This window comes from Harpia harpyja, chromosome 11 (genome assembly GCF_026419915.1).
Source record: "Harpia harpyja isolate bHarHar1 chromosome 11, bHarHar1 primary haplotype, whole genome shotgun sequence".
In the NCBI taxonomy this organism is placed as follows: Eukaryota; Metazoa; Chordata; class Aves; order Accipitriformes; family Accipitridae; genus Harpia; species Harpia harpyja.
The window spans coordinates 6,067,964-6,091,813 of record NC_068950.1 but is presented as its reverse complement, the minus strand read 5'-3'; the positions used below and the strand labels follow the sequence as shown (position 1 = coordinate 6,091,813).

At 45.5% G+C, this 23,850-nt stretch overlaps 1 protein-coding gene across 1 annotated transcript; it reads right to left on the bottom strand.

The window, feature by feature from the left end:
* Positions 1-10: 10 nt before the first annotated feature.
* Positions 11-19,185, bottom strand: RAB11B (RAB11B, member RAS oncogene family). Its single transcript, XM_052802702.1, has 5 exons — positions 19,040-19,185; positions 12,339-12,534; positions 10,166-10,359; positions 8,443-8,523; positions 11-4,968 (listed from the first exon to the last, which is right to left on the bottom strand). The coding sequence occupies exons 1-5, from the start codon at positions 19,077-19,079 to the stop codon at positions 4,823-4,825; spliced, it is 657 nt and encodes a 218-aa protein (XP_052658662.1). The 5' UTR covers positions 19,080-19,185; the 3' UTR covers positions 11-4,822.
* Between the last annotated feature and the right edge of the window lie 4,665 nt (positions 19,186-23,850).

The window sequence follows — 23,850 nt, the reverse complement described above, 5'->3', positions numbered from 1 at the left end:
ACACACACGGTATGATTTGGCAATCTTTATATCCACAATACATCATAACCATGCACAAAAATCAAGTGATGTGTATATTTACAAAGTGAATTGCACTTAACACAGGAACCAGGAATAAAAGTAAATGAAAGGAACCTCTCTTCTGGGTTGCATAAAGGTCCAGTGCTATTTATAGCCTACAAAGCCTAATAGACAACACTACCGTGCATTATCTGACCAGTTTAAAATAAGAATTACTGTTATTTATTGAAACGGTGCAGCCCTGGAGATACTCATTTCATGGAAACATTCCATTAATCACTGTTCAAGCTGTATTATCTATTAAGACTCTATTAAGAGTCTGCAAGTCGAAAGAATCCAACCTCAGCCCTGACTCACTGTATTTTACTTGAAGGACAGTTAGCCTTCACCTCTTAATTGTCTGGTTTTTCTTTTCTTATTTGAAATTCAGGCCCCTACCTTTAATACTGTTTTTCCTAGATTTTTATGAAGGAAAAAAGCCTCCCTAAGTGACTGAGTCACTTCATTAGGATCTTTTTTCTTCTACAGAGTCCAGAACCTCTAAGCAAGTTCTTCCTTCATGCTTGGAAGGGAAACAATCACCAAGCACAGGTAAGACTCAATCATTAACAGCCCACAGACAGATCACATCCACAACTTCTGGAGCAGTACAGCATGCAGGAATCAAAGCATCGGGAAGCAAAAATACCTACTGTACATTTTTCCAAGCAGCTTTTGGTAAGTGACCTACTCAAAAGGCACAGACCAATCCTTACCATCCTGGCACATCCAGCTGAGAGAGCTCTCTTCTGTTCACACAAGAATACCCCATTACCAGCCTTTCCACAGACTGTGGGGTCATTACAAGTGATCTAACAGAACAGCACCCCAACAGGGGGGATCTCCAGGATGCAGCAGTCTTTCTACTGCTTCTAACCTGCTAGAAGTGCTGAGAAGCAGCCACAGGGGGAAGAAGGGATCATAGGGCCTTTTCCTTCTACCAAATTTTGATGGTCTCTGCAGCACACACAAAAATTTTTAACAAAGTAGCAGACAGTCACTCATCAGCTAGATTTTTACAAGTACAGAGCTTTAAAATGCTCCCATGAATCAAACTATCTTGTCCTGTGCAGGCTGTAGACAAACTTTCAGTAGGGATCCCAGACCTTAACTCCCCTAGTCTGTAAGCATCTGACTCAACAGGAAGAAAAGTTGTTAGATTGAGGCAGTCTACTCAATGAATTTATTCTACCAATTACCTGTTTGTGTGCTCACCACCAAATCATTTTTACGTGTGAATTTTGGCCTTTACTCTCCCCATAATAAACAGAGTAGTTAGCAGAAAAGACTCCTGTCTAATACTGCATTGGAGGACCTGTTCTAAATATCAGCAGGAGCCTTCAACTGAGGTTTGTATTACTGACACTGGGTGGTAAGCACCCAGTGCTTTTTAGTGTTATTTTTCAATAGTTAAGTGAAAGTCATCCTCAACATCCAAGTAAGGCAAGCATAGCACACGTTCCTTCTTTCACAGGCAGCATTCCTGTCATCAGGAGTTTTACATAAGCCAAATTCTGCACTCAAACCTCTTACGGCAGATGGAAGACAGCTGGAACCTTTTCTATTTTCCTGACAGCAATAGTGAGAGACACAGAGCCAGTGAAGTTGCAGTATGAAGCCGTCCAGGTGAGGTTACATTTAACTGTTCTTTTCACATCAGGAAAGCATGGTTAAGGAGTCTGGCCTATTGGAGAGCTTCTTTGAATGTCAGACAGCTCTTCAACAGTTCAAGCTTCCTCAGGATTCCTCCAAGTCTTGCCCTCTGCAATTTCAGTAGCCATCACCAACAGTGGGTTGGGCTGTAGCTATAGTTTCTGAGAAGCGCACAATACTTTCAGCAGGACACCAGAGTACTCAAGATCAAAAGCATTTTCCCCTGTCTATGCACAGGAAGATGGTTCTACCAGGCAGAACTGGTGCACTGTCCTTTTTCTATTGGCACTAATGGCCCTGTGCTTAGTCTAGGCAAGAGCATCTCAAACCCACAGAAGGGCTGCGTCTCTAACTGCCTGCAGAGCAGCACAGCAACCTGGGCAAGAGTCAATACCTAGTCTAATAAACTGAGTGACCACAGCAGATAAAACCACCACTTAGTTTACAGTGCTCACATAAGCTATGTATGTGCATGCACACACATGCTTCCCATGTCTTGGGTATACCTAACAGTCCTGCAGCAAAAGGCAGTAGGCCTTTCCACATCACACAACGGGTCTCCAAAACAACCCAATCCCCCTGGCATGAACAGCATGGGTCCAAAATCCACCTGCTCTGAGGGGGCTTTGGTCAACACACAATGAAGTGGTACAAGGTCTCTTCAATACCCATATAATTTAACAGCACTTAAGCCCTAGACACGAACCTTTTGTTGGGACTCAGAGGCAAAGTTCAGAGCATTCCACAAAGTCAAAGACTAAAGAAGATCTCTTTTAAGAGACAAGGAAGTGACTAAACTGCTTCTCAGCTTCTTATATGAGGCCAGATTGATTCTAGAAACTTCATGTTAAGTACAGGATTTGCAGAGTAAACACATTAATACATCACCCTGAACTAGTAAGTCTTCTTAACAGCATGATTCTTCCTCATGCTATTCAACTCGTTTCTTTATAAAAAGTTTTGTTCAAAAATTAAGGACCCCAGCTCCACTAGTGTCCACTTGTTCTTGAATGAAATATTTTCAGTATCTCAGAATTTTCCATTCTCTCTGATGGTGTGCTCATCTGCCAGCCTTCTAAATACTGATTGCACATCACATTCTGGTCTAGGACCACCAAAAAGGAGACTACTCCAGTTCCCACTGACTGCACCTCCTCTCAGAGGATGCTGTTGAAGTAAATACCATGTGTTGAAAGTGCTTCCCGACCTAGGACACCCTTAGGACAAAGCACTGTGATGCCTAAAGAGGAATCCATATCCTTATTCAATGGGATTAGGCTGCAACCATGCACCCCTTCACCTTGAATGTATCCTCTAAACAAAGTTGAAAAGTGGAAGTGCTAGGCACCATGTACACCCTTTGCTGTGAACTGCAGCCCTCTAGGTGCATACAGTACAAAATTAAAGGCATTGGTCTGCAAATCTTATAAAAGAAAAGCCATCAGAGTTAACCGCCCTTAATTTTATTACATAACCAGACAGAACAGTTGAGACTGGAATGTCAGATTTCCCCTTCAAGCACAATTCACAGTTTCATATTTGCTTTGTATCAGAAAAGAAAAATCAACTCACTAATACGCAGGTAGAATTCATCAGGTGAGGTACAGTCTCAGAATACAGAGCAAAAATTCACTGCAAATTGCTTCACTAGCCTTCAGAGAGCAGCAGATGGTCTCCAACTCTTCCTTTAGATAGTTTCACCCCATATTTGCCTCACCATAACATTCAGCATATACCAGAGGGGATGCAAGTGTGTAAGAGCTAGTGAATGATGAAAAGCCATCATAGAAGATTTTCACAAGCTAGCAAGAGACTGACTACACATGTTGTGATAACATTCTTCCCATTCACCAAAACAAAGTATTATAGTAGTTAGCCCTGCTGATGACAAATTTGTTACATCAGGTGAAGTACAATCATTTGAGAATTACAGTCTGCAATTCAGTAAAACAGAATAAGAGGAAAACAACAGGTTAGTAGTTATTATGCGAAATATTAATAATACGCATTTTAGTAGAGGTCAAGAAGATTATGCACAAGGTCAATAGTGAAAGATCATGAAGAGAAAGTTCAAGATGCAGAAGTTTTACAAAATGTATAAAGTATTGTGTTTCTCTACAACAACCAAAACCCTTACAAGTGCAGGTATATACATGACATGAAAATATTGCTTCACTCACTCAAACAGGGGTAGGAGAGATCTAGAGAAAAAGCAGCATGCAAAAAAATCCTGGGACTATAGAAGATCCTGCTTTCAGACACTGATCTACAGTACAAAATAAGCCTACTTGTACAGGTTGCAAAAGGTTTCTGAAATCAATATGCTGGCACTTACTGTACAATAATGTTAACTGATTAACATAAGCCATGAATAAATATTAAGCCACTTCATAAAGCCTGCACAAGCAGCACAGGCATTCATGGTGGCAGAAAAAGCAATGCAGACATACTTCATTGTTCCCAAATAAAACAATAGGGAAAGATTTCCCAAGCAGGAAACAGTAAACTACACAGCTAGACTAACTGTATTAGGGGTAATTACATACTAAGTAATGTTATTTTCAACAGCTTTCTTACCTGTGTGCAGCCACTAAAAACCTCACTGTGAGACTTTATCAGGACAGAAAACAGAGCATTTGGTAGGATAGCTATTTTCTTTTAATTTCTCCCCCATGTTTACAGAAACACAAGAAAAAAATATCTGACTATGGGAGGAAAAAACCTTGTCACCTAAATGTAGTTATTTCTTCAATATAGTTATAGTCAAGTCCCCATGGTTTCTCTCCCAGAGAAAAAAAAAAAATCAAAAAACCAAAACCATTTGAGGAGAGTGTTTCATGGGATAATATCCAGCAGCAGATGTTCCAACACAAACATGTCTATCAGATCAGTGCCTACATTTCAAGCCCAAAAGTCACCACATTGAACGGGATTTCAGAGGGAGGGGAATGTTAGCCCTACAATTAAAGCTCTAAGGTGAAAGAGGGGACTTGGGAATGGGGTAAAGGAGGGAAGAGGGAGTCACTGAATCACAGGAGATAAGAAGTGCACACAAGTTTCTAAATGAAGCACAGACGAAGTGAAGGGCACAAGAGTCATCTACAGGAGGTCACAGGTTCTGACAGCACTGGAGTTTGTTGGATTTCTGTCCATCGGTGGTTGGTGGGACACTGATGTCAACTACATTGTTGCCAGGAGACTCATCGTGTGCAGACCGATCTGCAATCTGCTTCTGTGAAACAATGCGGTAGATTTCTGAAATGAGAACAGACTTGTTAGAGCCCAGAAAGACATTACCTCCAATGGAGCACATGCACATGTCAGAGCAAGCTGTCAAAGAAGATGCTAGAACCCAAGAATGGGAAGATTTTAACTTGAGAGCTGTGAAAGGGAATCTAGTCTGACCAGCTGTGGCATGTAACATCTGGCTGGCTTTCCAGCTCTGTAATGGATATGCCAGCTCTGTCTGGAAAAGTTATTAAGACAAGATTCCCTACTGTCTTCCACAACAGTGCTTCCTATCATGTTCTTTTTCAACAACTCCATGAACACGGAGCCTTATTAAAAGGCTTTTTAGATGAGAAAGGAACAGGAATGCTCATTTCTGAAATAGGGAATCATATTTTTGATTAAAAAAAAAAGGGCAACATAATCTAGAAACACCAATCAACAGGATGCTTGCAAAACATCATTGCGCAGCAGCAATGACGGTATCTATTTCACACTAGCTTCTGGCAAGCTGCTACTACCAAATGACAGAAATGCCTACTCCTCTCTGCTACAAATCAGTTCTCCCGCCTATGACAGTAAAAAGCCACATGGCTCCATAAAGCCCCACATTGATCTGAAAATACTGTTCCTGAGAGAATTAATTTATTTGACTCAAATTAATTTATGCCTGAAAGCACACAGATCCACAAGGCTGTAACTGCTGAAGAGAGACTGCCAAGTTAAAAGCTTTCAGAAACAAACCATTTCAACTGCATAGTTAGTAGAAATAATTTAAGTTGAAAGGTTTTTAAATTACTTATGTCACTGACTATAAGCCCTTGTTCCAACTTCCCTCCATTGTGAGACAGGAAAAGGGCAAGTACCTCCCTGGAAGTCTGCGGTAAATATTACAGTCACATTCATACAGCCACAGCCTCAAAACAGCAACACCCAAAATCTTTAATGAGGATAAAAAATCATGGGGCACTATGTGGGGTTTATTTATTTATTTTAAAGAAGCTGCACATATTTACATTGTTTAAAATGGAAACCTTTAACCCAAGACTGATCTTGTTGCAATTGGCTACCTTCAGCTCTTTCTGCTGAAAGGGATGAGGAGAGCTGTACAGAGATTGTCACATCCCCCTTCTTTCATGCTCAGTGGTATATTTTAATACTAGCTGTTCAGAGTCATTGCCAAGCCCTCTTTTTCTTTGGGGTAGCATCTGTTTGGTTTGGGGTTTTTTTCCCCAGTCTTTAGTGATTGCTCAAACTGGTGGCCAGTAAGGAAACTCCTGTCCTGCTTCTCCCACCCTCTTCCCTCCTCCAAGTCCCCTGCAGCTGCTCCCAACTCACTGCTCTACACAGCATATTTTTCTCAGGTTTCTTCTCCTTCCTTAGAAGGATGATTGTCCCCCAGGTAACCACTTTAGGAATAGCCTTTTCAGGACTACTCAGTCTTACCAGCCACATCCCCACTGTACCTGAACTGGACAATCTCAACACTTTTGGGAGCACAGGACACTGCTAAGAGATAGTGATGTGAGTTCAGTTTGCCCAGGCCTGACCTCAGCTCCAGTTCTGGCTCCCTAAGTACCTTATCTGTTATAGCACACTGTATTTGGGCTCTCTCCTAGAGCAACCACAGGCCATCTTCTCTACCCAGGGTCAGTCTCAGGACAACACTGCAAGGGAAGACAGGATGGATAGTGACCGCTAAACTACGCTCAGAGCACTAAAACCATGGATACCATCTCAAAGTGCCAGACAAGTTGCCTCGGATCCAGCCAAGTGTCACAGATAAGCAGTGAATCTGCTATAAGGCTGCCCAGCACAAGAGACAGTCCCAGCTCAGGCAGCAGGTGGTCTTCTCTACGGCTTTGTCTCAACAGCAATGTTCTCCAGTTGCTTCACCAGTAGCTCTAGTAACTTAACGCAAATCTTGCTGGGCAGCAAATATAACCCATTCCTAGTCTGTCAGGCTTTTTACTTATAGAAGCAGCTTGGCTATCGTTTTTCTCCTGCCTGCCTCTTCTTGGTCATCTTCCTTTAATTGCAACACATTTCTGATACCAACAGATTTGGCCAGCACCAGATCTAGCGATCCCAACAGTTCTTACTGCTTCCCAGCACACCTCTGCAAAAGAAACCTAAAAGAGTCTGCCTTACAGAATTCACCATATTAAAACTCAGCTTTTTTCCTAGTAATAGGCTCATTCATACATAATCAAGAAAAAATAATACAAAGCCAGTTCTTCGGTCAGCATTCAGTAAGCAACATACACCAGACACTTCCTGATAATCAAGTAGAACCAGAACAAAGGCTCATTCTCATTTAACTGAAATCAGTATCTGGTCACAACAAAGCTCAGAAAATGCTCATCTTGAGATGTTGCGGGACATGTAAATCAGGCACAACTTCACAAAACAGTGTACAGGGGTAAGACTACAGAAACAGTTTATCCGTCTAGAATTCAGCTATGGTAAGCAACAGTCAGGAATTGGATCCTGCCAACTGTTCACGTTATGGATCTTAAAGAGCTTTTCAAGAGATGGAACAAACACCCTAACAAATTATATGGTGTTTTCTCCTCTTTAGGACAAGATTCAGATCTCATGGGGCAGCCAGAGGTAGAACAGTAATCCAATACCTGTTTGATAGCCCTGTTCCTATTTAGGTATGATTTTTAAGGGTTCTTTTCCAATTAGCAATTACTTCATTTTAGGAGTGGAAGACTATGCTTTGAAACATCAAACATGCAGAACACGGAGTAGAAGGCAGAGTCGCTCAAGTTCATCAGAGTTTGTCAGCTCCAATTCAGCAGTCCTGCAGGCCCATGATGGTTTCCTTCAGACATCCTTGGGTGTGACAGCACCATGCTTCCCAGGACTCTGCTTCCGAGGATTAGCACTCAGTACTAGCTACTGTGCACTCAGCCACATCTACAGCAGTTATACGTGCTGAGGAACATTCTTAGGCAGTGGAAGTCATAAGCCGTGGCCTCATTTTGGCCTCTGACCACTATCACATTCTTAGACAATTCCTGGGACTCTTCAGGGACTTTCCCAGAAGGCAGTCTGCATGCAGCTATGCTGTTGGTGCATAGTCACCTACAACCCTTGCCATCATCTGAGAACAAGAGTTTAGTAGTCTGGACAAAAATACTGTGTACCAGTCTGCTTTGGTGCAAGAGAACACACTGGAACTTTTAATTTCCTAGCATGCCTGTGGCTTCACTGCCTAGATTTTGTGCAGGCACAGAACTTCTAGTGCCTTTACAACAGTGCTATTGCAATAGCTTGAATTCATGGAACATCAGGAGACTAGAAACCTCCAGATTCTTGGGCAGAAAGGTATGCGTGGGCTGGGAGGCAGAACACAAAGGCAAGATTAGAAGGCTTGCAAACTAACCATCATTCCCAACATTCATTTCCAAAACATTCTAGATAACTGCAAAACATGCCCATGAAGAAGATCCACTACCTCAGGAGGTCCTCTGAATCCATAACAAACCATACCTGTAAGGATGTTCTTGAAGGCTTCTTCTACGTTTGTTGAATCCAGAGCGGATGTTTCAATAAAAGATAAGTTATTTTTTTCTGTAATAAATAACAAGTTGCTCAGTTAAAAAAATTAATAGCACTTTACTTCACCTTTACTTTGAGGTTTTCACCTTTATTTTTAGGCCAATCAGCCAGGGCTCAGTCTTTTTTTGTTGTTGGGTTTTTGGTTTTGTTGTTTTTTTTTTTTTTTACTGTTACACTAGGAACAACTTGGTGTGCCATTTATTTAGCTGCTAGCATTTCAGCAGTGTCACCTGTGACCACTGCCTTTCCATAGTATGAGAAAGTTTTCCTCACTGCAGCCCTTGTTCAGTCAAGCAGTACAATATTATTCTCATCTGGCTACAGATCACACCTAGAAGTACCTTGAGCCAGAGCACAGGCAAAAAGCATGTTGGCTGCAACAGGAGTCACAATTCATGCAACCCCAAAAAGATAAACAGACCTACACTTTCCTAATCAGACCCCACCTCCAAATTACAATAAACCCCCTGGTAATACAGTCTATTTTCTTCTTTCCTCTTACAATGCAAAAGATATATTTTTTTTTATTTAAAAAAAAAAGATTGTGATTAACACCCAAACATGACACCTAGAATGGTACTGTACCACCTGCCCAGAAATAGGCAAATTTCAGTCACAGAACTTAAAGAGCAACACCTGTACCATCACTTTTATTTAAAACAGCCTTAGTAGGAAGTCGGGGACAAAAAATAAGATGTTGAAACAAGAGATCAAAGTAATGCACTATCTAGAGTACCTACTAACTTGTTTAGCTTCTCTTATATAGACTTTACTTCTCATTCATCTGAAAATTTAAAGTGGTTTTACGAACCACAGGGTACTTGCTTACTAGCAAACTTCAGAAAACATGTTTAAGCAAGCCCTAGTAATATTCCTACAAGGATTTTAAAGGCTATACATTTAAATTCCACCCCCAAGCTTGATATCCACACAAAAGTAAGCTGAATGTCCCTATGCCTATAAGGGTAAAAAGAGTATTTGACCAGTGCTTGGCAAGATAAGAGAGAGAAGTAATGCAGTGGCAGCAGCTCACATAACCCACTTGATTTCTCCCAACAATTGATAATCTCCACATATGATGATCACTGCATTTAAATGAAACTAGATGACACTACTATATGCATCAGTGCTCTGGAGCAGAAACTAGACCATCTCAGAGAAGGTTCAGTATTCATTCGCAGCTGTCCACATTGATACGTGCTCAGTAGAACTGGGCCTCTAGGAAGGCAGGAAAGACATTTTGTGTTGTGATATTTTATATTTCTATTGTGACATTTTCTCTTCTAAATGTTGCTTACTGTTTCTAGCCTTGCTAAAGGAAGTGTTTAATCTTCAGCTATCAGGCAGCTCAAGGACAGTGTTTCAAAAACATGTACTACCACTAGATTTAAAAAAAACAAAACAAAACACCAAACAAAAACCAAAACAAACAAAAAACCACAACACAACCCACCCCCCAAAACAACCACACATGCTATTTAATAAGCCAAGATATTTTCATTAAAAAAAAAAAAAAAATCTTGAATGCCTTTTTTAGGGTCAAAAATAAAACTTGAGGTGAAAGTTCAGTCCTGGACAACAACAGTATGATTACAGCTTGCAACAACATCATCAAGTTCAGAAAGCACCAACCTAGACCACGCTGTCTACAAACCTGCAAAAGCCCGGGCCTCATCAGTGGGCACAGCTCTCAGATGGCGGAGGTCACTCTTGTTACCCACCAGCATGATGACAATATTGTTGTCTGCGTGATCTCTAAGCTCCTTTAGCCAGCGCTCCACATTCTCATAGGTGAGATGTTTGGCAATGTCATAGACAAGAAGAGCCCCAACAGCACCGCGGTAATACCTGAAACCATAAGGCACATTCCTTTACAGAGAGCTCTGAGTTATACCAACAAACCTGGTATCTCTGGCTCTTGTATACTGGTTACTACTAAAAAGTTAAAAACATCCCCCCTGCTTTGGAAAAAGTTGTGCTGATGCAAATACTGTTGTTGGGGGGTTTTTAAGCCTAAAACCAAGTTCCGAATGCTGGGGGTTTTTTAATGGCATTCCCCAAAATTCCAATGTATGTAACAAAATGCTGAAGAGACTGTGGAAGCTGTGACATCTTCAGTCTGCTAAAACAGTGTGCAAGAAAACTCACAATGCATTTCAGAATCGGTACTGCTAGAAGGTTTTTGTGAAGTTATAACTTATCTCTCTGCCAGAAAAATAGTCCTTAGTAAAATGTCAGTATTTGTTGCTGATCTTTCAAATACCTCCTGTCCCTCTTAAAAATTAAAGAGGGGGACTCTGGGCTATATTGACACTTATCCACAAGCCCGTAATGCAAGAACAGAGTTTGCTCCCTCACTGCACATTTGGGCCCATTCCAAGGGCTCAAGACAGGACAAGCCAATCTATATCAGCAATCCTATAACGTCCATATCTCTCTTCCACACAATCCTAACATTTCTCCTCTGCTCCACCAGCCCCTGTTGGACACGTCGTTGAACTGATTCAAGGCATCAAGTCAGCAGAAAACATTCACTTTTTACTGCTGCTTGGCGTTCTGCTGGCTTAGCAAGCTGAACTGGCCTAGCAATGTGTCAAGCAAGAGCTCATGCCAGTACAAAGGAGAGGCAGGATCACAGGACTACAGATGCACTCATTCTCATCGGCCAAGTCTGTTGCTGAACAAGACTCAGCCAGCCGTTTTTCTGCTAAGCTTCTACAGCAGTAAGAACAATTTAAGGGTCACAAAAAAAATTCTGAAAAACACACTAACAATTATGGAAAAGATGCAATTTGAAATCACCACTTACATCTGTTTCTGCCTTACATTGTTTTTGCATTCCTTCCCTATAGATTATTCCCTTTGAGCTCCATGCTCTTCTATTTTTCTCCCACCTATTCTGCATTACCCTATTTCACCTCAATGAAAAAAGTTCCCCTTACCTTGAGTTTAATACAAATGGCTCAATCTGTGCATGATTCAGCAACAAGTTTGTGCCTTTAAAAACTCATGTACATCTGTAACACTACAAAATTTCAACTCACTGATCAGACTATGCCCTGGATAACTAGGCCTGCCAATAGGGTTTTCTTTTTTTTTCCTCTAAAAGATACTTTTGCCTACTAGCTGCACAGAAGTAGGTACACCCAGAGGTTACATCTCAAGACACTGTTTGGATTAACAAGGTGCCGTACATGAAAGCTTCTCAACACCACTGTTCTAAATAGGGATGTGCCTAGTGCTGCAGTCAGCATTACCACAGGTGCCTTTCTATTTACCGGTTATTCAGCATGGACTCTTGGACCTAATTTTCAGGGCTGTGACTAATTCAAAGTCATTGAGATTTCAAGGGAGTTTGTGGCTGCAGACTGCCCTAAAAATACCCTCAATCTCAAGACTGAGGGGGCAATGAAGACCAGAAGCCACTGGCATTATGGTAAGCTATCATGCCTAGACCAAAACTTGATGCCAAACAGTACCCAGCTTCCATCAGAAATAACACTCATTCTACATGATGAAGATAGCACATACAGGGCAGGTAAAAATACCAGATCACAAGACTCAAACAGAATTTCCCACACTTTTCATTTAAGCTGTCATTTTTTCTATAATAGTATCATTAGAATCTAAAAATTACTTTAATTATATTAATCAAGCAACACAGAAGTATTTGCTATCTTATGACTTGGATCTACACTGAAGTCTGTCGTAATGATTTTGTCATGTGTCCCAAATATGTTTCATTAGTTCTCTCTCTACCCATAAATTTACTGGTACCGTCTCTGCTAGAATTCTGCTGTTACACTGAGCAAAGACATAGTACTCACGCTGAGGTAATGGCACGGTATCGTTCCTGTCCTGCAGTATCCCAGATCTGTGCTTTTATCGTCTTCCCATCCACCTGGATGCTCCTGGTGGCAAATTCCACCCCAATGGTGCTCTTACTCTCCAGATTGAACTCATTGCGTGTGAAACGCGACAGAAGATTACTCTTCCCGACTCCAGAGTCTCCAATCAACACAACTAAAAGAAAAAACATTATTTTCGAAATTAAATCTTCATACCAGCATTTACATAGTGCAGTAGTGCTACCTCGCTGCTACGTTGCCTTGCAGGCAGGACCCAGAGGAGTTGCGCAGCCACATAAACATAGGAGAAAGTTATGCTGACAACACCTCAGACTTTACTACTCACAGCTTGCTTCCCCAGCCCCAAAACAGCCCCAAGCCTTTTTGTTGCTAGCAGCTGCTCAGCTCCTTAGAGATGGAAATGAGAAATTGCTACAGGGACTGTCAGCAGCTACACATTGCTTTGGAGGCCCCAAGCCACTGCAAGTAATTAGAGGTAACTAGATGTCCCGTGCATACTCGACCTTTTGCAGAGGAAGGCTGCAACGCACATTTCAAGAAACAGTACAGTCAAGAACATGGCAACAGGCAACCTGTCTGCCTGACAAAAGCCTGTGTACAGTGTAAGCCTACTCTATTTTTATTAAAAAAAAAAAAACCAAACAAATAACCAACAGCACAGAAAGTAAACAATTATTTGGAGTCCCTGTTAGGGTCATACAGGGTGTTCTATTTCAATAATTTAATTCATAAATACGTTCACCACAAAAAGGGGAAAATAGGAGACATTTGATACTACAAGCAAGATACAAAGCAAAGCAGAACTTCATCCAGCAAAATGAGTTCTAGTAGATTGCAAGAGAAGTAAAAGATGAGCTAAAAATCTCTGCCTCCACATGAGGTGTTGCCATGTTAACAGAAAATGTTAGTGCAGAGAGATCTTTAGTACACAAAACCCAGCTTTACTGAAAGGAATTGTGAAAATAAAAGGTACATCGTGTATGTAGTAGGAGTGTTGCACTACTTTGGGGCTGAAGCTCCCTGCTGATCCCGAGGCACACCTCTTTGCCATTCCTGCTTGAGCAGGCTGCTGCTTCATACTCAGCCACGCTAGACCGGGCTCTCCATGAGACCTTCTCATCAACAACTCCAACGACAAGATGCGTCATACTAGGTTCTTTACTATGCAGCTAATGCAACTACACACATTTTCTTAAATCCCTGTATTACTGACTAGAGCAAGAAATAACTAAAGGGAAAAAAAGACTAAAAACAACTTAAGTCTCAGCAAATACCGTATCATATATGACTTTGGTATTCAAGCTAACAGTATCCTGGCTTGAGCAGAATGAAGAAAGGCAATCTCAGTGAGGTTTCTTCAAACTTGAGAATATTTCCTACTTCGGTTCAAAGTACAGATTTCTTGATCTTCCTCATTCATACAATCTGTTTTTCCTATAGAAAAGCAGACATGGGCAGAAAACACTCCTGATCCCTCCACAACAAATTACAGAAGACTCTTCTCATTACACACTTCCAGAATGAGCTCACCAGCGTTCTCCCAGGGCCAAGGATCATACTCGTCTTAGTGTTATTACAGCTTTTCTCTGCTCAGGCCATTGTTTCAGGATACAGCTCTGGCAGCACACTGCTCCAGTTCACATACCTTCCCACCCCTGCTAGCAAATTCCAAAACTTCTGCTGTAGCCCTCCGTTACTCTGCTGCGACAGCTCCCGAGCTGCCTGCATAGAGAGATATCTGAAATGCTCCAGACTCCCCCCCCCAGCATTTCATCCGGCTGACAGCACAGATAGACAGACAATTGTGCTAGCACAGCTGAACAGTCAAAATACAACAGAGGCAGGAACGGGCAGCCAGTGGATCATGGCAAGGCGCCACAACTCCCCACCCGGGATAGCTTAAATCAGCTCCTCACAGTGTGCTCTCTGCCTGCACTGGCAAACAGCCTAAACCATTTTTTAGGGTATGAGAACAGATATATAAAAAAAGATTTTTATGATGAGTTCTAACTCTAGGATTTTGTTAGCTTTATTTTCCAGACAAACAGTTTTTCATCACTAATTCCACGGGGTGTTCCAAGAACGGGCCGAAGGTCACCCATCTTGCACAGTGATCTGCTAGCTTGGAGTACGCTGTACCCTACAGCAAAGCCCTGACCATAACCAGAAGGAGGTAAGAACATCCACCACACAAACTAGACCAGCTTGGAAAAACCCTGAAGCTTCCAACTGTTTCCGAAGGGAGCTACCTTCTCGTGAATCTGCAGCTCAAGAAAGCAGAGCCATCTCTCCACGTTCTAGCCACCTCCTATCCTCTGGCATTTTAAAATTACCAGCTTTGTGCATAAACCGTGCAAACAGCTCTCAGGTCATTAACTCCATCTGTCACAGGAAGAAAATTCAGGGAGTCCTGCGCTACTTTAGCTGGTTACTCGTCTCTGCTGCAATCTGGCAGCAGGCTCCCCTTTACCAGACTGCTCCATATTCTAGCACAGCTCATAAGAGAGCATTTTTGAGAAGTTACTAGATGCAGAAGTAACAAAGGAAGGCAACCAGATCCCAACTCAGTAAATAATGTTCTCTCTACCTTATAGTCTCCAAGTGCTTCTTGTTAATACTCAGTCTTGAGCATTAAACAAGCATTTTCACCTTCAGGAGAAAGACACAAAGACTGGAGGCCCACACGCAGACAGAACCCACAAATTTTGTTTTCTATGGGAATTGAGCAAGAAGATACTTTCAAGATTCTGGACTAAGTGATTAGATCTCGGAAAAGTTCCTGAATATGGGAACGGGTCACCAGACAACACTGCCCGTTCAAATGCAGAAGTCTCGACACAGTAGAAAAGAAAGTTCAAACTAAGAGCCTGAAGACTCCCTAAACACATCTCACCAGAATCGATGAAGTCACACTCCCTAAACAGCCTTGAGGGCCACACTGGTAATGGAAAGATGCACTGGTTTTAACCTGGAAGTGACCTGAACCAATAACCAGCACCAATCATCATCAGATGGCTCTAAGTACACAAGCAAGCCACGTTTAGTGCCCTCTTTACATCCTGAATCGTGGTGCTGCTCCTTCAGTCTTTCCTGATTTTCTCTCTCCTCCACCACAGTGTGCCAGTCTGCGGGTTACCGTTCACTGCATTACCCATCTGTCAATGGCAAAGCATGCAGATCTCAGTCACCACCATCACTCTGCTTCCTGTGTCTTGGGGGCCTCACAACACAGACCTACAGCTGCCTAAGCAGAGCACAATCCTGCTAGCCGGACACCCACTTCATACCTTGGGATCCTGGTACAAAGTAAGCAAAAGACAGAATTAAAAATCCAGGGCAATACATTGTTGGTAAGAAAAAGAAAAAAAAAATAAAAGATCAAGTTTATGATAGAGTTTTAAATACACTAGTTAATTAATCTGGCAAAAAGAATATGTTCTTTTGAACAATCAAGAAGATTAAGACTCTCTCTAGCAGAGACCACATAAGCAGAGTTCATTATAAATATTAAGCACATAAGGTTGCCAGATATTGATGACTAATATGACATGCATTTGTTTTTAATAAGCACAGCCTTTGTTAGGCTTAAGCTCTAATCAGAGCAGTCTAAATTCTCACAAAGGTAAAAGAAATCTCTTTTTTCTACGGGTGTTTTTTCTTTCCTTTTTCATGAGCCAGCATACATCTGCACGACCTCAAATTTAATTTTTAAAATAAACACTGATAATAGCTAATCTTCTTGAGAGGAAAATTAATGTACAGATCACATTTTAATAGGTACAAGGCTTCCAATATTTTAACAACTATGAAAAGGTCATGAATTCAATTCCAGATCCAACCCATTCAAAACTCATCATGAAAAGTTCCTGCTTTTTAACCATCTCAGCTACAAAACTAATTGGGAACAGAGCCCTGAACCGCTGGCTTTGCTTGGGTTACATCACTGGAACATGTACAACAAGATCCTCACAGCCTCATTATCTGTGCAGCTCTGTATACAGAATTCAGCTTGTTCTCCCAAAGGTTGGCTCAGTCATTTTGTTAACAAACAACATTTTGTTGTGATCAATAAAATAAGCGGTTCTGACTGTCGGGATGCACACAGAAGAAAGGGAAATTGGGAATAAAGATAAAGAGGCAGTAGTCTAGCAGAGCAGCTTTGACTATAACCACACTCGCATCCCCAGAGCGCCACCAAACCTTAAATTAGTTTTCGCCTACTGTGTGCTAGACCCGATAAGCCAATAATGTTCATGTCTCCTGCAGCCCTATTGAAACGGCCGGTCCTGAAGCACAAGCTGACGGGCAACGTGAACGAGGGAGCGCTAAGAACAGTGAGCCAGCTACACACAGAAACTGTTGCTACAAACTCCTTGGCCATTTTCACCCCTGAACAACTGTTTTATAGGCAGTATTTCACATGAAGGAGACTAACAATAAATGGGGCTCTTTGCCTTTTAAACTTTTCATAAAGCTGATTTATATAATCTATGCTAAATGACATAAGTTCCTATACAAGCAGTTCTAGATCTTCCATTACACAAAAAAGTAAAAATTATGACTTTAAAGCAACACTGCATTCAACTGGAGTTATCCTAAATAATATTACAATGCAAGGATGCAAATTTCTCTAACAAGCGACAACTGTAAAAGCTAAAATCAGAGTCCGACCAAACTTCATTTGGAAATAAGTGGTAGAGGAAATGGTCAAACCTTAAATTTAATAAAAATAATCCTTCCCGGACTGCAACCCTCCTCCACCATTATTTCTACCTCTGAGCACTGCACGTGTCTGGTAGAAGAGAGTTCAAAAGCCATCTATGTAGCTAAGAAGGGGCTAAAACAGAAGTCAATCAAACCCCTGGATATTATTTTTTTCATTCTGTCAATTCCCCTTGATATTTTATTCCATTTTTGGAGGAGGCAGAAGGGAAAGGATGGGGAGTTGGGCCTACAGCGGAGACCTCATCCCACTTGGTCCCACTTACATTCATTATTTCTTGCCTAGTCCCAAAAACCCTAGAAGGAAGGAAGGAAGAGATGAGTAGATAGGGAAGGGGTTTTTTTCTGGGTTTGTTTATTTTTGAAAAAAACATCCACACAACTACCCCTACCCAAAAGATGCACAGAAAAGGACAATTCTCTCCCCCACGTTTCATTAAGTGCTACAAAGTATGCCAAGTTACTTTGCAGTATCAACACAACAGCACGGTTCATGACCAAATAGCTCCAGGTTAAGTTTCACTCCAGATAAAATTAAAAAATGCATTTTGAAGCAGCATAAGTATTTTTAAAGACGAATGCAGTTTTGCCTACCTAATTGACTATTCACAAAAAGAAAAAAAAAAAGAAATAAATTTTTTAGGCTTTCAAGTTCCTGGCTATTAAACCACTTGGGAAATAGATGGGGGAATGACTTCAGAAGGAAACTAGTGTAGACCCAGACAGTTTAGCATATTGGAGGCTAGCCTTCTGCTTTATAGGCAGAGAAGAAGTAAGGGTTTCCCCTCACCTCTGTCTTGAAGACGGTAAATCAAATACACCAAATGGGCAAATACATCCATAAAACATTTCCAACAGATGAGTAATTGCTCTTTCCTTTCATCAACAAGCAGGTGTGGAGTCGCTGCTGCCCTTGTTAGGGTTCAGGTACGTACAGCGTGCCCCGACATCAAACTCCTGGGAAATTTTCATGGCAGCAAGCGCCCACCCACGCCCCTCCCAGACCACCAGAGCACCCACAGACAGGCAACCTCAACCTCGCCTTTTGTAAGAGTGAAGTCTTTGGACAAATCTAAGGGTTTCAGCCACGCTACCACAGAAGACCAAGCGTAAAACCGGTTGGGAAACACAATGGTGAACGTTTTACACCCATCCGCACCATTCCTTAGGTCTCAAAGGCAGAGTTGTGGAATGCTCTGGGCAAAAGGCCAGCCCGAGCATCTTCACACGTGCAGGACACCGACCTGCAGCAACCTTTGCACGCGCACGACACCCACGACAATAAAAACCACCTGAGCCAGCGCAAGAAGAGCAGCACTCAACCCACCCCACACTTACCTCTTTTCTCACACAACCCCTGCACGCAGCTGCTGGACAACCCAAAATGTCACAACTATGGGGACGGAGCTATTAAAACAACCCCAGGTTGTTTTAAGCCAAATTAACACCGTTAAGCTTCTTGGCTTCGGTTCTTAGGGTTCGGTCAGCAGCCTGCGAAGGAGCCCTCCACCGAAGCCGAAGTTTTTTCAGCTCCGGCTCGACGCCGGGGGCTATCTCCACACCGCCGGCACCACCGCCCGAAGCCCACCGCCCCTCCAGCCCCCGGCCCAAGCCCTCAACCTCCCCCAGCCCGGGGCCGCGCTCCCAGCGCGGCCACCGGGGATCGCAACCGCCCGGCTGCCAGCGCGCAGCCCCCGCCGCGGCGGGGCGGGGAAGGCCCGCGGGGGGCTCCCCCTCCGCAGCCCGGCAGCGAGCCCGGCGCCGGGCCCCGCCGCGGCCGGGGGCGGCGGGCGCTGCCCGCAAGGCCGCCCCGCGCACAAAGGCCGCGGCGGCCGCCCCGGGCCCCGCGGCCTGCCGCGCCGGGCCCAGCGCCGCCGCGGGCCCGCAGAGGGGCGCGGCCGCCCCGGTGCGGCGCGGCCCGCGGACGGCGGCGGTACCTTTGAAGAGGTAGTCGTACTCGTCGTCGCGGGTGCCCATGGCGATGGCGGCGCCGACCCTCTGCCTGCCAGGCACCGACCGCGGCCCAGCTGGGGGGGGGGGGGCCGCTCCCGCCGCCGCCTATCAGCGGCCGCCAGAGCCCGCAGGAGGCGGGCGGCGCGCCAGACCCATCAACGACGCCCAATAGGCGACGGGCGCGCCTCTGACTGGCGGGCGGCGCTGCCCAATCGAAGGAGGGCAGCTGGGGAGGGGCGGTGCTTGGGTGCCTGAGCCGGGACCCTGCGAGACGAGGCGGTGCCGGGGCCCGGGTTGGGGCGGGGCCTGGGGCGGGAGGGGCGGGGTTTGGTGGACGGGCGGGGGCTGGGGGCGGGGCCTCGGCGGGGGCGCGCAGCGCCGAGCACCGCCCGGCGGCGGGGGCGGGGGAGGCCCGGCCCGGGTGTCAGCGCAGCGCAGAAGCGGAGGGGTCGCAGGCAGGGACAGGCGGGGCCGTGTTTCCCCTAGAACCACCGCAAGCGATGCTCGGCTGCCGTTCGAGGCCATCGCACCCTGTGCACGCCCGAGCTTTGCTTTTCTCTTCGGGCTGTTCCCCAGGCTGGACCAGATCCTGCCCCACGCAGCGCTCAGGGTCTCACCTTCCTGTGCTAAATACCAGCAGAAAATGCTGTTCTGGCAAAAAAAGCCCCGCACGGTGACACAACTTGTTCCAGGAAAACATTTCCCCTTTTTTTTTTCCTGGCATGGCTTGAGGCAACTTCCTGAACGGATCCGTGCTAACAGCAAAAGGCCGTTTTGCCCTTCGCCTTCCCGACAGCAGAGCCGCGGCAATTCATCCTGCGAGTGCAGGGCCAGCCTCAAAGGGCCCCTGGGAAAACCCGGGGGTGTCCCCTCTGCTTTGATGACCTCCCTTCCAGCGCTGGCCCTACACAACGCGTCCCCACGCAGCGTGTGCAGGCCGGCATCGCATCCGCTGGTGTAATGCGTTCGATTTGTGGTTGTGACGAACCCTCATGGGGAAGACGAGAGCTCCCTCCCTTCTCTCCCTGTGACGTGCGGGGAAACTCGCTCTGCTCATTAAACCCATTTCTTGCTTTCCTGGGCTGCGTTCATCGCAGTTCGTCCGCCTTACTTTCCCCAGAGGAGTCTTTAGCCAGCTAAGGGATTAGTGGGTCTCCAGCATCACACAGGAGCAAGGCTGAGACAGCAGGGAGGAAGAAGATGGCTTTGGACTTAGTTTTGCCTGCCGTGGGAGAGGCCCAGCACATGAGAGGGGTCAGGGCGGGGGGAGACAGTGGTTCAGACCCTGCGGGCTGTGCGACGCTGAGCTCTCTCGACTTCTACCAGATACCTGAACACCCTGGGCAGGCGGGATCGTGGTTTCTAAGGGGTCCCATTTTCCAAATACGAGTGCTAGTAAATCTGTGGAAGCAAATGAAGAGGCAGCACCCAGACTAACAGCTACCTATCAGCAGGGGTGTCCGGCTCCTGCCCAGTGAAAATCATTCTTTTTATGACCCGGGCTCTGAAAATGCGGTAAGAAACAGAGCATGCTGCAAACACATTACATTCCCACTGCTGTGCTGGGAAGCCATCTAGGTATCTCCATCACATATCAGGCAACGGAAACAGCTGAGAAGGAAAGCCAAAAATTCATAGAACTGGGGCTCTAGGGAAGATGCCAACTCCAACCTAGCAATGGGTTGGGCCAGTTGCTCCTCTCTGACAGACAGCGATTGCTGAAGAAACAGGGAGGAGATCTTTCTTTTCACCTTTTCTTTGCAGTTTTGATGCTTACATACAGTGTGGGGCATTGGACTTTTAATCCTTCCCATGCCGAAGTGAGTTTTAACAACCAGGATCTGCAGGAAGCCATTATCACTTTCTCCCATCGTTGCTGTTCATATCCCTGCAGGACCACAGCAAATGGCCCTGTTGGGTAATGACTAGAGCACGTCCAGGGATGTTGAGCATCCAACTGATGAATAGTTAAATAGCATCAGGAGGAGCAAAGCTGGAACATGTTGGATGCAGAATCTCCTGGGAAGGAGAATTATCCCACACTGAGTTTCCCACACCTGATAATGTCGCATCCAGTGAGCGGCTGGGTGAAAGGAGGGAGAGGAGGATGGCTTCTTGCTGGTCTTGCAAATGAGGCCTTCACTTCCCTTGCTTTGTTTGGGTTAAAAGGGGCAAAGCAGAAGTAAAACATCTTACTTTCATTATCACAAGTGACGTAATTGATTCTGAGCTGAATATTGGATGTGTATGGGGGGATAAAAAAAGCCCAAAGCTATTTTTTATCAGTTTGGATGGAAATCACTTTCTTCTTTTCTTCTTCCAGTGCCTGGGAATTGTTGCCATTAAGTTCTAAAGAGCAATATATGACAGAGGTAGCCTCATGAGTGCTGTCCAGCTCCAAACTCCCCTGGGGCAGGGTTTTAGCATGGGCTGCAGGGAGTGAAGATGACGACTTGGTGTTAGAGGAGGAATGCTGCCCCGGGGTGATGCAGAGTGAAGTGTGAGCCTGGGAGTCCCCATGTTCTTCACCCTCAGAAGTCCTCCAGGCTCATGGTATGTTTTGTGTTGGAGAATCAGTGTTGTGTCACCAAAATGAGCCATGTGTCACCAGTTGCTGACAGGGCAATGTATTTGCAGACCCTTTCTGGAAATCCCATGTGTGCCCTCAAATTGGTCACAGGTCATCAAGCCTCAGGCAGCAGAGATCCTACAAGCCCCAAATATTTTCTTAAACTATGCTGGGGCACACACCCTTAAAAGCAGACAGGCGTATACCATCTGCTTCTTTTTTTACATGATAAAAAACTTGCTCAGAATGGTCACCCAGTATGCTGCCTCTTGTCCTGAGTGCCTCAGACCCTGTGGTGCCCCAGGGTGTAGCTGCCTGCCTGGGATGCTTGAGCCAGGAGTTCCCCTTCCCACCCACTTAGTGGGATCTGGCTGTCTGTGAGCACCCTCAAGGGAGCCAGCCCAGAAAACTCTGCTTGGAAGGTGGCCCTGGTAAGAGTGCAGGTGCTTGCAAAGCCATGCCAGACATGTCCATGGGAAACTCCATTTGTGCTCGATGCTGCTGAGCTCCAGCAGAAGAGCTGAAGTTACTGGGACGACTGGGAGAGTCCTGATGCCCCAGTGTCCACCAGACACCCCGACACAGCATTTGGAGTGAGGGATGGCTTTTGAAAGCCATTTTGCTGGCTCTGGCAAGGCTGGGTGTCAGGGGGTGGGGGGGGCCTGGGGAGTGTTGGTGGGTGGAGAACTCTTCTCTTGTTATTAATTTGCTGTTTCTTGGCTTTGCACCAGGTTTCAGATTTAAGTGGAGGTTTGCCTTTTTTTTTCATTGTGGTGCTCTGCAATGGCCACACTGGCGGTGCGGGGCTCGGGGCGATGCCTCTGGCTTACCCCCTCCAGTGTCTCGGTGCCACTGGTGCAGGGGGTCCAGCCCACCCACCCAAGCTGGTGCAGCTCTGTGTGTGCACAAACACCTTCCCTTTTTACCAAACTTTGCAAAAAGAGATTTGGATTTCACTGTTGTATAAAAAAGGGCTTGAGGCCCCACTGTCAGATCTCTCAGCGGTTGTTTCTGCCATTCAGACGCAAGCTGGATTTGGAGGGGGCTCTGTGCAGCAGGTTGGGGCTCTCCCTCACTTTCTGGGGCCACAAACGCAGCTGGATCGGGACATCGGTACCTGTTGTGCAACACCTTCTTGATCTAACGATGCTCTGAGAGAACCCCCGGGTCCAGAGCAGCTGCGGTTCCATCTCCTTCTCCTGATGAGTCCGGGCTCCCCGCTGAAGCATGCCCCAGCCCTGTGTCACCCAGCTGGAGCGCAGCCCCAGGCTGTCCCGCAGCGCTTCTGGTCCTGAAAAGCCCTTGTCCCACTATGTCCAGACCCCACAGCCTTCGGCCACCCGCCCGGCTGAGCTCAGACCCCATCACAGCCTTCGGCACAGCCCCTCCAAGCCCAGAAAACAAGCAGCAGCCCTTCTCGCCAGCTGCTCCGTGAGGTTTTACTGGGAGGACCCGAAGCCCGAGGTGGACCATCATGTCCGGAGCTGCTCCGGGACCACCGGCTGGCACAGCACGTCCCAGCCCGTACGGGAGCGATGACTTTTTTGGGGGAGCAGCAGCCTTTGGTAACCCGAAGGGGGTTTGTGCTTTGGGCAGAGCACGGTGCCGTTCCTCTCGCTGTCGCTGGAGGGAGCTGCCCCGTCCGTGCCCGGGCTCCCAGATGTTAGGACGAGCTGCAATTCAAGTTGTTAAAAATGAAGGAGCTGCAGGATTCCAGGAGGGGTTCGGATTAAGAACAGAGACCCAGCGATGGCTACTTCTGCAGACGGACCTTTGAAGGGCCCCGGGACACCACACGCTCCAGTGTGGGACCTACGCGCTGGGGCAACGGGGTGGCATTGACGCTGATGGGATGTGGAGACTTGCATGGCAGAACAGGGCAAGACCAAGACACAGAAGAAAGCAGCGGCAGTAGGTCCTTGGCTAGGCAAGATCTGGGGCATTTAGCCTTTTCCCGGCTGGTGTTTGGTGCCAGCTGGTGTTGTCCTCCAAGCACCTCCTGTAGATCCTAAAGATCAAATGCACCACTGGGGAGCAAACCCCAGATCTGCCAAAAAAAATCCCTGGCAATGAATAAATACAGCATAGCTCCTTCAGCAGTTTCTGTCTGATGCATAAACCCACCTTAGTCTCATCATTTTAGCATCCAGACTGAAACACAGCGCTCCAGTATCTGCTGGTGCACCCAGGGACAAAACAAGCTTTGAATTAAGCAAATGGAACATT